Source organism: Ahaetulla prasina, chromosome 10 (genome assembly GCF_028640845.1).
Source record: "Ahaetulla prasina isolate Xishuangbanna chromosome 10, ASM2864084v1, whole genome shotgun sequence".
Classification (NCBI taxonomy): Eukaryota; Metazoa; Chordata; class Lepidosauria; order Squamata; family Colubridae; genus Ahaetulla; species Ahaetulla prasina.
In genome coordinates this window covers 22,673,905-22,687,204 of record NC_080548.1, presented here as the reverse complement: position 1 = coordinate 22,687,204, position 13,300 = coordinate 22,673,905, and the positions used below count along the sequence as shown (strand labels likewise).

The 13,300-nt window shown below is 47.3% G+C and overlaps 1 protein-coding gene across 4 annotated transcripts in view; it reads right to left on the bottom strand.

Moving 5' to 3' along the window:
- ARHGAP33 (Rho GTPase activating protein 33) overlaps window positions 1–13,300 on the bottom strand; it is a 49,707-nt gene that overhangs the window by 22,498 nt on the left and 13,909 nt on the right. For all 4 annotated transcript variants that reach the window (XM_058195372.1, XM_058195375.1, XM_058195373.1 and 1 more), the window contains 8 exons: window positions 12,124–12,216; window positions 11,116–11,238; window positions 8,639–8,716; window positions 6,616–6,682; window positions 5,357–5,416; window positions 4,506–4,655; window positions 3,283–3,385; window positions 2,148–2,292 (listed from right to left, as the gene is read on the bottom strand). In XM_058195372.1, the coding sequence (XP_058051355.1) occupies window positions 2,148–2,292; window positions 3,283–3,385; window positions 4,506–4,655; window positions 5,357–5,416; window positions 6,616–6,682; window positions 8,639–8,716; window positions 11,116–11,238; window positions 12,124–12,216 (819 nt within the window). The remainder of the gene's footprint in view (window positions 1–2,147; window positions 2,293–3,282; window positions 3,386–4,505; window positions 4,656–5,356; window positions 5,417–6,615; window positions 6,683–8,638; window positions 8,717–11,115; window positions 11,239–12,123; window positions 12,217–13,300) is intronic.

Sequence of the window (13,300 nt, the reverse complement as noted above, 5' to 3'; positions counted from 1 at the left end):
AAACCTACTGCAAATTTGTTGTAGAGCTGATAGGTGAGCAGAGGGTTCGGTAATTCCCGGAAGTAGAGCTTGCAGAGAGAGCTGACCGAATGGATGTCTTGCAAGTAAACGTCTTTGGAGAGCTCAGGTACCCGCTCGCTATCGAATTCATGTCTGGGGACAGAGACCAAGAGAATTCATCAGGGAGCAGGACAGGCTGCATGGGTTCATTGGCACATCCAGGGAGGGCTCCAGTGGAGAAACTTTTCTGGTAGAAAGACAACAGTAGGCAGCTCAATGATGCAAAGCAGGTGGGACCATGGTCTATGCCAGGGGTGTCAAACTCAAGGCCCAGGGGACAGATCTGGCCCGCCGGGTGCTTAAATCTGGCCCGCCTTGGATCTTTGCTGCCTTGGAAACAGCGAAGGAGCAACCCATGGTGCCTCATGGTGCCACAGGTGCCCCCGACACGAGTGATGTCGAGCTGGCCACACTCACTCTGGCCACGCCCACTCTGGCCACACCCACCCTGGCCCCCCAAAGTCAAGCACAACCCTGATGCGGCCCTCAAATGAGATCGCGTTTGACACCCCTGGTCTATGCTATTAGGATTTTTCTAGTTTTTAATGATTTGATTTTCATCCTGCCTTTATTATTGTTTTTATGAATAACTCAAGGCGGTGAATATACCTAATATACCTTCCTCCTCCTATTTTCCCCATAACAACAACCCTGTGAGGTTATTTGGGCTGGGAGATAGTGACTGGCCGAAAGTCATCCAACCAGTTGGCGAACCTATGGCATGCGTGCCACAGGTAGCACACGGCGCCTTCTCTGGGGGCACGCGAGCCATCGCCCCAGTTCAGCTCTGCCACGCATGCGCGCGTGCCTCCTGCCAGCCAGCTGGTCGTCGGATCTCTGCTGTGCATGTACTGGGGGAGGGCCGCATGTGGGGGGGGCGAGCATACATGCGCGGGGGGGGGGGGGGGTGCGCATGCATAGGGGCATGCACATGCAGGGGGCGTACATGTGCAGGGGTGGGATGCATGCGCAGGGGCCACATGCACATTGTATTTGGGGGGGTTGGGGGCACACATGCATATTTGCGCACACGCTTTGGGCACTCGGTCCAGAAAAGATTAGCATCGCTGGTCTCCACTCACCGCAAACGTTGGATGTTGGAGGAGACACCGGAGAGACGGTAAATGCCATCCACGATGCCATGTTTTTCGATGAAATCGGAACAAGAACGTAATACCTGGGGGACTGACATAACAAAAAATGTCACATAAATTGTCTTCATAATTCTTGGGGAAAAAACAGACAACGGAGGAGTAAATGTTTCTAATGATATCACATCATTTGGGAATGAGGCAGGGGGTTGAGTGGGAGAGAATGTATACATGCATGAACATACGTGTACCTTTCAAAATGTTTAATCATACACCCACCCACTTCTAAGTAACCTTCTGTGAAGAGGGTTTCATCCTGCAATGGATTGATTCAGGATGATGATGATGATGTTTTTGATAGCAGCAGGAGGAGGAGGAGGAGGAAGGAGGAGGAGGAGGAGGAGGAGAAAGAAGTAGAGGAGGAGGAGGGGGGAGGGGAAAGAGGAGGAGGAGGAGAATAAAGGGAGGAGGAGGAGGAGGAGGGAGGAGGAGGACATGCATACTCTTGATGATTAGTTGATCCCAGAAGAAGAAGAAGAAGAAGAAGAAGAAGAAGAGGAGGAGGAAGAGGAAAAGAGGAAAAGAGAGAGAGAGAGAGGAAGGAAGGAAGGAAGGAAGGAAGGAAGGAAGGAAGGAAGAAAGAAAGAAAGAAAGAAAGAAAGAAAGAAAGAAAGAAAGAAAGAAAGAAAGAAAGAAAGAAAGAAAGAAAGAAAGAAAAACCGACCAACCAACAATTACAATATATAAGGAGATGTTCTACACTGAGTAAGTAAACCAAAGGCACGTGCAAAATGTTCCTCAATTTTAAAAAAAAGACATATTTTCACACAACTGAATCCTCCACGAAAGGCACATGAAATTCAATGCAATGAGGAAGCAGCTTCCCCTCAACCGGACTCACAGGAGGGTGAGCTGCTAAGGTACAGCTTACGGGGGAAGCGAAGAGCTACAAGAAAGGGAATCTTCTCTATAACATTTAAAAAAAAAAAAACCTACTGCAAATTTGTTGTAGAGCTGATAGGTGAGCAGAGGGTTTGGTAATTCCCGGAAGTAGAGCTTGCAGAGAGAGCTGACTGAATGGATGTCTTGCAAGTAAACGTCTTTGGAGAGCTCAGGTACCCGCTCACTATCGAATTCATGTCTGGGGACAGAGACCAAGAGAATTCATCAGGGAGCAGGACAGGCTGCATGGGTTCATTGGCACATCCAGGGAGGGCTCCAGTGGAGAAACTTTTCTGGTAGAAAGACAACAGTAGGCAGCTCAATGATGCAAAGCAGGTGGGACCATGGTCTATGCCAGGGGTGTCAAACTCAAGGCCCAGGGGACAGATCTGGCCCGCCGGGTGCTTAAATCTGGCCCGCCTTGGATCTTTGCTGCCTTGGAAACAGCAAAGGAGACGCCCATGGTGCCTCATGGTGCCACAGGTGCCCCCGACACGAGTGATGTCAAGCTGGCCACGCCCACTCTGGCCACACCCACTCTGGCCACACCCACCCTGGCCCCCCAAAGTCAAGCACAACCCTGATGCGGCCCTCAAATGAGATCGCCTTTGACACCCCTGGTCTATGCTATTAGGATTTTTCTAGTTTTTATTGATTTGATTTTCATCCTGCCTTTATTATTGTTTTTATGAATAACTCAAGGCGGTGAATATACCTAATATACCTTCCTCCTCCTATTTTCCCCATAACAACAACCCTGTGAGGTTATTTGGGCTGGGAGATAGTGACTGGCCGAAAGTCATCCAACCAGTTGGCGAACCTATGGCACGCGTGCCACAGGTAGCACACGGCGCCTTCTCTGGGGGCACGCGAGCCATCGCCTCAGTTCAGCTCTGCCACGCATGCGCGCGTGCCTCCTGCCAGCCAGCTGGTCGTCGGATCTTTGCTGTGCATGCACTGGGGGAGGGGCCGCATGTGGGGGGGCGAGCATACATGCGCGGGGGTGTGGGGGGGGTGCGCATGCATAGGGGCATGCACATGCAGGGGGCGCACATGTGCAGGGGTGGGATGCATGCGCAGGGGCCACATGCACATTGTATTTGGGGGGGTTGGGGGCACACACGCATATTTGCGCACACGCTTTGGGCACTCGGTCCAGAAAAGATTAGCATCGCTGGTCTACACTCACCGCAAACGTTGGATGTTGGAGGAGACACCGGAGAGACGGTAAATGCCATCCACGATGCCATGTTTTTCGATGAAATCGGAACAAGAACGTAATACCTGGGGGACTGACATAACAAAAAATGTCACATAAATTGTCTTCATAATTCTTGGGGGAAAAACAGACAACGGAGGAGTAAATGTTTCTAATGATATCACATCATTTGGGAATGAGGCAGGGGGTTGAGTGGGAGAGAATGTGTACATGCATGAACATACGTGTACCTTTCAAAATGTTTAATCATACACCCACCCACTTCTAAGTAACCTTCTGTGAAGAGGGTTTCATCCTGCAATGGATTGGTTCAGGATGATGAAGATGATGTTTTTGATAGCAGGAGGAGGAGGAGGAAGGAGGAAGGAGGAGGAGGAGGAGAAAGAAGTAGAGGAGGAGGAGGGGGGAGGGGAAAGAGGAGGAGGAGGAGAATAAAGGGGAGGAGGAGGAGGAGGAGGGGGAGGAGGAGGACATGCATACTCTTGATGATTAGTTGATCCCCAGAAGAAGAAGAAGAAGAAGAAGAGGAAGAAGAGGAAGAAGAGGAAGAAGAAGAAGAAGAAGAAGAAGAAGAAGAAGAAGAAGAAGAAGAAGAAGAAGAAGAAGAAGAAGAAGAAGAAGAAGAAGAAGAAGAAGAAGAAGAAGAAGAAGAAGAACAACAACAACAACAACAACAACAACAACAACAACAAGCATACTTGATGATTAGTTGATCCCCTGAATTATCGCAAAACACTGAACCATTAATTAACTCCAACAGACTGGATTCATGCAACATACACTAAGTCACACAATATCATGAACCAATGTTAAAAGTAGCCAAGCATGGGGTGTGAATGCAGCCTCTAGATTTGTAATCATCCGAGTTAAAGGCAAGGGTCCCCTCTAGAGTTGTAACCATCCTGTAGGGCAGCGATCTCCAACCCCTAGTCCACAGACCAGCATCGGTCCGCAGCCTGCCAGGAACCGGGCCACATAAGCAAACAAAGCCCCATTTGCGCATGCACAGGATTTGGGCAGAGTGTAAAACTATGCCCACAGAAAAACCGCATTCCACTGAACCGGTCCGTAGCTCCCAAAAGGTTGGGGTCACTGGTGTAGGGTGAATACCGCCATAATGGAAGAGGCAATGAAAAATAAAATTTAATAGCAGGCCAGCCACTCTTCCCTGTACTACAGAAGAGCCAACTTACCATCGCTGCCTGAGTTTTTAAGGTGCTCTCCTAAATCACAGCCAAAAACCCTCTCCCTGAGGATTCCCCGCTGCTTCAGGCGCTGTTTGCTGGGCCTAGACTTCATGAAAGTACGAAGGAACCCAATGAGCTTGCCATGTTTCTTAGACACTGGAAGAGAACGAAAAATAGGGAGGATGGTGTGGAACTGAGCTTTGGAGCAGGAGACAAACTTTTCAATCCGCTTTCCTCCCAGCTGACAATTACCGTACTTTTCAGAGTATAAGACGCACTTTTTTCCCTCCCTGAAAGAGGCTGGAAATGTTGGTGTGTCTTATACACCTAATACAGCCATTTTTGACCTCCCGAAACCCCACCCTGTGCGTCCTGTTTTCAGCAAAAACAGGGCCGTTTTTCGCAAAAACAGGGCCTGCAGAGGGTTTGGGAGGCCTGCAGAGTGCTCCTGGGGGCTGGGGAGGGCAAAAACGTAATGCGTGGTGGGTTTGGGAGGCCAAAAATGGGCCTGGTTTTCGTGAAAATGGGCCCCTCTTTTGCAAAAACAGGGGCATTTTTGCCCTCCCCAGCCCCCAGGGGCACTCTGCAGGCCTCCCAAACCCTCTGCAGGCCCCATTTTTGCAAAAAACGGGCCTGTTTTTGGCCTCCCAAACACCCCAAGTGTCGTGTTTTTGCCTTCTCCAGCCCCCAGGAAAACGGGATGCGCAAAGGGTTTGGGAGGCCTGCAAAGTGCTCCTGTGGGCCGGGGAGGGCAAAACCTTTTTTCTTCTTGTTTACCTCTTCTAAATATTGGTGCGTCTTATAATCCGAAAAATACAGTACCTCCCATCTTCCCCTATTTTTAGATTGTAATTTACCTGATGTTGGGGACAGGAGGCCATGAGTCCTGGGGAGGACACAGCTTGTCCCCTCTGCATCTACACAGGGAGACACAAAGTAGGTTGCAAAAATTCAGAGAGAAGACCAGGTTGGGGGAGAAAGAGGATAAGAAAACCAAGGAAACACCTTTGGGACAACCATGACCTGGATGACTGAGAATCTCCATAAACACTAATCAGAGAGTAAGTCTTTGTGATCTAAATCAGGGGTCTCCAACCTTAGCAACCTTAAGACCTGTGGACTTCAACTCCCAGAATTACTCAGCCAGCTTAGTTGGCTGAGGAATTCTGGAGTTAAAGTCCACAAATCTTAAAGTTGCCAAGGTTGGAGACCCCTGATCTAAATGACCACTTACAGACTCTTGAATTCCAGGATCCTATGTTCTTCTGCACCATCTCACCTCAAACTACCTCCTCAAACTAGATAACCCCAGGGGAGAACTTTTCCATGACGGCTACTGCTTTATGTAGCATTCTCCATATGGTCATTTGCTTTATCAAGGACCAACTACAAATTACTCCAATGCTAGATAGGAGGATGAAAAGAGACTGCAGACCAGGGGTGAAATCTACTTACCTTCCTTATTGGTTCGGAAGTACATGCGCAAGCAGTCCCTCTACGCATGCGAAAACCCTTTCCGTGCATGCGCAGAGGGTACAAAACACATTACTTCCTGATTAAAACCATGAAGTAACGACAGCCACGCGAGTGGGTGGAGCCTTGCATCGCGATTGCTACCAGTTCTCCGAACCACCTGCCACGATTGCTACCGGATCGGGCAATCCGGTCCGAACCGGAGCATTTCACTCCTCCTGCAGATCATTTAGTTCATTCCCTTAGATCAAGGGTGTCAAACACAAGGCCCGGGGGGACGCCTGCAGCCCGCGATGTGGTCAGATCCAGCCTGCGGGACCGTCCTGGAAAATGTAAGGGGCCGGCCCAGTGTACTCAATGTGAAGAGGAAACATTGGACCAGGGTGACTTCGGCCCGGTCTACCCAGTGAGAAGCGGAAACATGTCAGCAGTTTGGGGGAGTGGTGTCAAGTTGGCCACGCCCACCCAGTCACCCCGCCCACTGGGTGGCGTCAAGCTGGCAATGCCCACCTTGTTGGGTCACACCCAGCTAGTCGGCCATGCGCCCCCCACACACACATCCCGAGGTCAACCAAAATGAAATTGAGTTTGACACCCTTGCTTTAGATTGATGCATGAAGTCTAGAGCACATGAGGCACTCACCTGGTTTGACTCCTGGACTAGGACGTTCTGAGAATAGTTCCACACATTCGCTGGGAAAGAAACCCACCTGGAAAAAAAAAAATACAAAATCCCTCTTGGTACAAAGCCTCAATATTACAGGAAGTCCTCAACCCTTAACCATTCACTTAAGGACTGTTCAAATTTACAACCGCACAATAAAGTGTGGCTGACGATCAGTTCTCACACTTACGACCAACTGCAGCATCCTCACAGTCACCCAATCACAATTTAGGTTTGGCAATTGGCATGTCTTTATGAGGGCTGCAGTGTCATAAGTCACATGGTTGCCATTTATTTATTTATTTATTCAAATTTGTATACCGCCCTATCTCTCGAAGGACTCAGGGCGGTTCAATTTAAAACCTTCCTGGGAGCTTCTGACAAACAACGACAATGGGAGAAGGCAAATTTGTTTAACAACCACGTTGATTCACTTACCAACCCATGGTTAAAAAAAGGTTGTAAAATTGGGCAGGATTCACTTAACAGCAGCATCCCTTAGCAATGGAAGTTCCAGTCCCAATTGCCGCTATAAGTTGAGGATTACCTATATGGGAATAACTCACTCTGTCCCTATTTACACTTATTATACACGTATACACGTATAAGGAAGAACTTCCACAGGAACAAATCCAGCCAGATCCTATTTTAAACAAATAAAAAGGTAAAGGTTCCCCTCACACGTACGTGCTAGTCGTTCCCGACTTCATCTCCGTTTCAAAGCCGAAGAGCCAGCGCTGTCCGAAGACGTCTCCGTGGTCATGTGGCCGGCATGACTAAATGCCAAAGGCGCACGGGACGCTGTTACCTTCCCACCAAAGGTGGTCCCTATTTTTCTACTTGCATTTTTTTTTACGTGCTTTCGAACTGCTAGGTTGGCAGAAGCTGGGACAAGTCACGGGAGCTCACCCCGTTACACAGCACTAGAGATTCAAACTGCTGAACTGTTGACCTTTTGACCGACCAGCTCAGCGTCTTAGCCACTGAGCCATCCCATCCCCTTATTATAAACATATACTGTTATTGATTATGCACTGATCAACGCTTTTTTCAATACCGCTTAACAATTAATTTAATCATTGTTTTTTAAAGGATAACTGTATTGCGGTGGCCTAGAGATGGAGCTCTCACCTCACAATCAGGAGGCTGTGAGTTCGATCTTAGATAGCAGCAGATATGTCTCTCTCTGGGCAAAATGAGAATAGATCTGCTGAACAAAACTCTGCATTGGCAACAGGAAGGGCATCCGGCCATTAAAACACTTTGCTAGCTCCATTCAGTTTCCCAGACTCCCCCACCCCCCGCAAGGAATTATGGGGTCGTTAAATCATGATGATGATTGTTTTTAAAGGAGACTAAAACATGTTTCACGTTAACTAAGAGACTGGAGACTAAAACGATTTCAGCTTTAATTAAAAGACTGGGGAAATAGCACATTGCTAAAACTGGAAAGGAAAAAAATCTGTTTTATTTGTGCTGAAATATTTTAGACAGCAGTTATCAAATGATTCCCACCGATTCCTTCCTTCCAAAGGAATTTATATAACAGCAAGCAGGAGAAAGGTCTAAGGCAGGGGTCGGCAAACTTGGCTCTTTTAAGACTTGTGGACTTGAACTCTCAGAGTTCCTCAGCCAGCAAAGCTGGCTGAGGAACTCTGGGAGTTGAAGTCCACAAGTCTTAAAAGAGCCAAGTTTGCAGACCCCTGGTTTAAGGGAAAGCGATGGGTAGGAGAAAAGATTCAGAATCCTGCTGATCATCTGTCATAATTGCCCATTGTGGTGGCCTTGTCCATTTTTCAGATAAAATGTGAACATGGCAGTTCTCGTCCACTGTTTTCCAATCCAGCCATGCTGGCTGCAGAATTCAGTGCCTGAAATCCATACCCTTGGAAGCGAACCACGCTGGGAACCACCATTTAAGCCCAAGTGGATGCGAAATGCATGAATGGTGGCCAAACATCCCAGCTTCATTTACAGAGCTGCTATGTTCCTCAAATCCAACCTGGAATGCATGCTTCCCACGCCACCAGCTCCTGTCCTCTTTGGGGGGCATGTCAATCACGGAAATGATGTCTCCAACCTACGATAAACAGAATTTTATTTTTTAAAAAAGGGATTAAATACCATGCAAAGAGATTAACATCATGCGGATGGATATTAGTTTATTGCCAACAACCCATCAACTAAGGAAAATCATCTACAGATAGATCTTGATTTACAACCGGTCACTTAGTGACCCATTTGAAGTTACGAAGGACCTGCCAAAAGCTACTCGCGGGTCTGATTTCGAAGTTACGACAACCACACGTTCACCGTGGTTATGTAATTGCATTTTTGGGGGCACTTGGCAACCGGCTCACCTTTATGGCCATTTGCAGTTTCCAGAGTCACATGTTTTTTGACGTTTTTTGACAGTGACTGGTATTTACTTCCAGTTTCCGGCAAAAACACCCACTGAGTAAGATGGATTGGCTTAAAAACCACGGCTTTCAATTAACAACCACTGCAAAACAATGTAATAAAATCAGGTCCGGTTATGTGGTGACCCGCTGAATGACTCCGACTTACAACCATAATTTCAGGGTCAATTAGGTTGAGGACTATTGGTGCATCTTTTGAAAAGCAGTGCAGTAGAACAGTGTTTCTCAGTCCTAGCAATTTTAAGATATACGGACTTCAACTCCCAGAATTCCCCAGCCAGCTGGCTAGGGAATTCTGGGAATTGAAGTCCACATATCTTAAAACTGCTAAGGTTGAGAAACATTGCACTAGGCCAGGGTGTTGCTTTCCTTTTGCTAAAGAACAGACAACGGATTTCCTTTTTTTTTTTATTGAAAGAGTTTTAAAAAAAACAAAGACATTTTCCCCCCCTTTTTCCCCCTCCCTCCCCAAAAACCCCCTTCCCCTCCCTTCACCCCCTCCCCCCCAGCTTCCCGGGTCAATCACAAAGTATTGTTATACATAAACCAAACATAGAATAAAATTTTCCCTTCCAATCCAATTAACCACATCCAAAGCTTTTCATCTCCCAACCCCCTCCCCATTACATAAAATAACTTTCTAATTATTCAAAGGCAATCTGATATTTCTTAATCTGATATCTATTTTGTAGATAATCAATCCATTTTTTCCATTCAATTAAATATCTTTCCTGCGTATTGTCTTTTAAAAAAGCTGAGATTTTAGCCATCTCAGCCAAATTAATGACTTTCAGTATCCATTCTTCTATTGTAGGTACCTCTTCTTTCTTCCAGTATTGTCCAATCAACAGTCTTGCTGCTGTTATTAAATTCAGAATCAGTTTAGTCTCAATCCCTGTACAATCCGTTATAATTCCCAAAAGGAAAAATTGTGGCAGGAACTTTATCTTCTTCTGAGACAACGGATTTCCAAATAGTGTTTTTTTTTTATCTAGGAATAGCGATGGAACTGTAGTTTGCCTAACAAGCTTAGCAGGGATGGGCTTCTGGGGCAGGGGTGAAATCTACTTACCTTCCTTACTGGTTCGGAAGTGCACACGCTGCAAAACCTTCTGTGCATGTGCAGAAGGTAAAAAACACATTACTTCCTAGTTAAAACCAGGAAGTAATGACACCCGGGTGGGAGGGCGGAGCTTTGCTCTGCCATCGCTACCGGATCGCCGAACTACCAGCCACGATCGCTACCAGATCACTAGATCTGGTCAGAACCGGGAGCATTTCACTCCTGTTTTGAGGGTTTCACAGGGTTAGGGCGATCCTCTAGGCAAGGATCGACCGGGTTCGACAAACCCCCAAATGCCACCCCTGGTTGGCCACACCCACCCCTTCCTTCCCCTCCCCAGAGTCTCCAAATCATTCCAGATAAGTGCAGGGGCCGCAAGGAGGGTCTGGGAGGACAAAAAAGGGACCTACTGGAGGTTCTGGAAATCTGGAAACAAGCCTGTTTCTGGCCTCCAGAAGGCCTCCAGGACCCGGGGAAAGCTTTTCTTGCCCTCCTGGAGACTCGAGGAAAGCCTCCAGAGCCTGGGGAGGCGAGAAAAATGCCCCCCACCGCCATAGTGCAGGCGGCTGACTAGGCCACGCCCACCATGGCCATGGCCACCCAACAACGGGGCAGCGAACCCGTTGCTAAAGGATCTGAAGCCCACTCCTGAAACTTAGACAGCCATGAAGGGCCGTGGTGGGCCGTGGTGGCTCAGGCTGTAAGATAGCCTGTTATTAAAACACAGCAGCCTGCAATTACTGCAGGTTCGAGTCCCACCAGGCCCAAGGTTGACTCAGCCTTCCATCCTTTATAAGGTAGGTAAAATGAGGACCCAGATTGTTGGGGGGGCAATAAGTTGACTTTGTAAATATACAAATAGAATGAGACTATTGCCTTACACACTGTAAGCCGCCCTGAGTCTTCGGAGAAGGGCGGGATATAAATGTAAATTAAAAAAAAAAACCTACGAAGATAAGTTGATAAACGTAACGTGTTGTTGCTGGCAGGGCTCACCTCGAAAGAGAGCTCATCGCAGGCCTGTGCCGTGTAACGTTTCACCACGTGAGCAGCTGCGATGGCAGGAACATTGATAGACGCTTCTTCATTTACCAAGAGTCGGTTGCCGTGATTATCAATCTGAAATGAAACAACCGGAAGTAGGCAACTTAATATCTGTGGAGATTCTGCACATCCGTCTGCACCCAACTCAGGTGACCGTGGCGACATAGATAAACTTCAAGGTGGCTTTAACGTCTCGCTAAAAGGATGCAAATGACCAGCTGTTTGCAAGGAGTATAAATCCTTCCATTCCCCACTACCATTCAGTTAATGCTGAAGAAGCTTCTTGGATGAGAAGCGAAACATCGTCAAAGAAAAACCAGGAAGTCCAGTCGCCCCTTGAAAAAAAAGCGCCTTTGGGATAGGCAGCTTAATGGGATTCAGCTTTAAAATGTCCTTTGGATTTCAGGCCTCTAAAATCGGGTTGTAGAATAAGTGTAGGATTGTTATCTATTTTCTGGCAGGACAACTTTGTTTTTCAAGATAGAAGTTCAGCTCAACTGGGGGGATCTATGTACCCAACCGGATTCAGACGGTTCGGGGGAATCGGTAGTTAAATTGCTGGGTGGCCCCGCCCCCTCTAGGAATCCCCATGCGCCCCATTTTGGTTCCCAGGCAAGTGCAGGGAGGCCTACTATGCCCAAAACGGGACGCATGGGGGTGTGGCACACCCCCAGCCCCCCGCAGCCCGTTTTCACTCCCAGGAGGCTGCAGAAAGGCCTAATAGGCCCAAAACGGGGCTGGCTGGAGAATTCTGGGAGTTGAAGTCCACAAGTCTTAAAGCTGCCAAGTTTGGGGACCCCTGACTTAGATGATGTTACTATTACAGTTGCTATAGAATTGGGTGGAGCCATTTAAACTTAATAAAATAAATAAGTTGCCGTGTTTTCTATCTCTCTCCCTCCAACCTCCCATCTTTAATTTGCTGGCTTTCAGTCCACAAAACATGCTCTGGAGTCTCACTTCCATCCAGGTGAGAACTGGGCTGCAATTGATATTGCTATCCACGATAGCAGAGAGCTTCTCCAGATACTGCGAAAGCATGGGCACCAGGAGCTGTAAAGGAGAGAAATAAACAATATAAATAGCTAGAAGGTAAAGGTAAAGGTTCCCCTCGCACATGCTTGCAAGTCGTTCCTGACTCTAGGGGGCGGTGCTCATCTCCGTTTCAAAGCCGAAGAGCCAGTGCTGTCCAAAGATGTCTCCGTGGTCATGTAGCCGGCATGACTAAACGCCAAAGGTGCATGGAACGCTGTTACCTTCCCACCGAATGTGGTGCCTATTTTTCTATTTGCATTTTTTATGTGCTTTCGAACTGCTAGGTTGGCAGAAGCTGGGACAAGTAACGGGAGCTCACCCCGTTACACGGCACTAGGGATTTGAACCACCAAACTGCCGACTTTTCAATCGACAAGCTCAGTGTCTTAGCCACTGAGCCACCGCGTCCCTCATAAATAGCTATAGTCTTTTCCAAATTCAAATCTCAAGAAGAACCAACAACAGATTGAGAGAGTGGTTAAGAAACGTCCCCATTTGGAAAAAGTTCTTCATAGCAGATCATCTTATCCAGGAATGTCTACTCTGAATAGCAATTATTTTCTAGAGCAGTATTTCTCAAGGTCAGCAACTTTAAGAAGTGAGGACTTCAGTTCCCAGAATTCCTCAGACATCATGCAGTACGAGAGATTCTGGGAATTGAAATCCATACATATATAACCACGTCCTAGAATCTTGTAGATGGCTTTCAAATAACCTTCCTTTTGAACCCTTCAAATGACAATACCAAGGATCTTCTGGCTTCAATTTATGCAACTTCTAAGCTAGAACCCATTCCCGTATTCCAGGTGAGATTTTTCCTCCAAAATTTTGATAGAAAAGTTGATGCTATTAGTAGTGTAATAGGAGACCCCTCTGATTATTCTTCCATTATTCATCGTACAAGATGACATATCATGGTTGCTACCAAGCAACAAACCTGAAGACATTGAGCAACCTTCATATTTACTGAACTTAAAAGATCAACCACAGTGGTGGGATTCAGCCAATGTGAAAAAATAAAAATAAGTTCGGTTCGGGCGAACAGGTAGCGAGACGGCGGTAGGACCCGCTCACCTGCCCGGATGTAATGCTGTCCTATTTA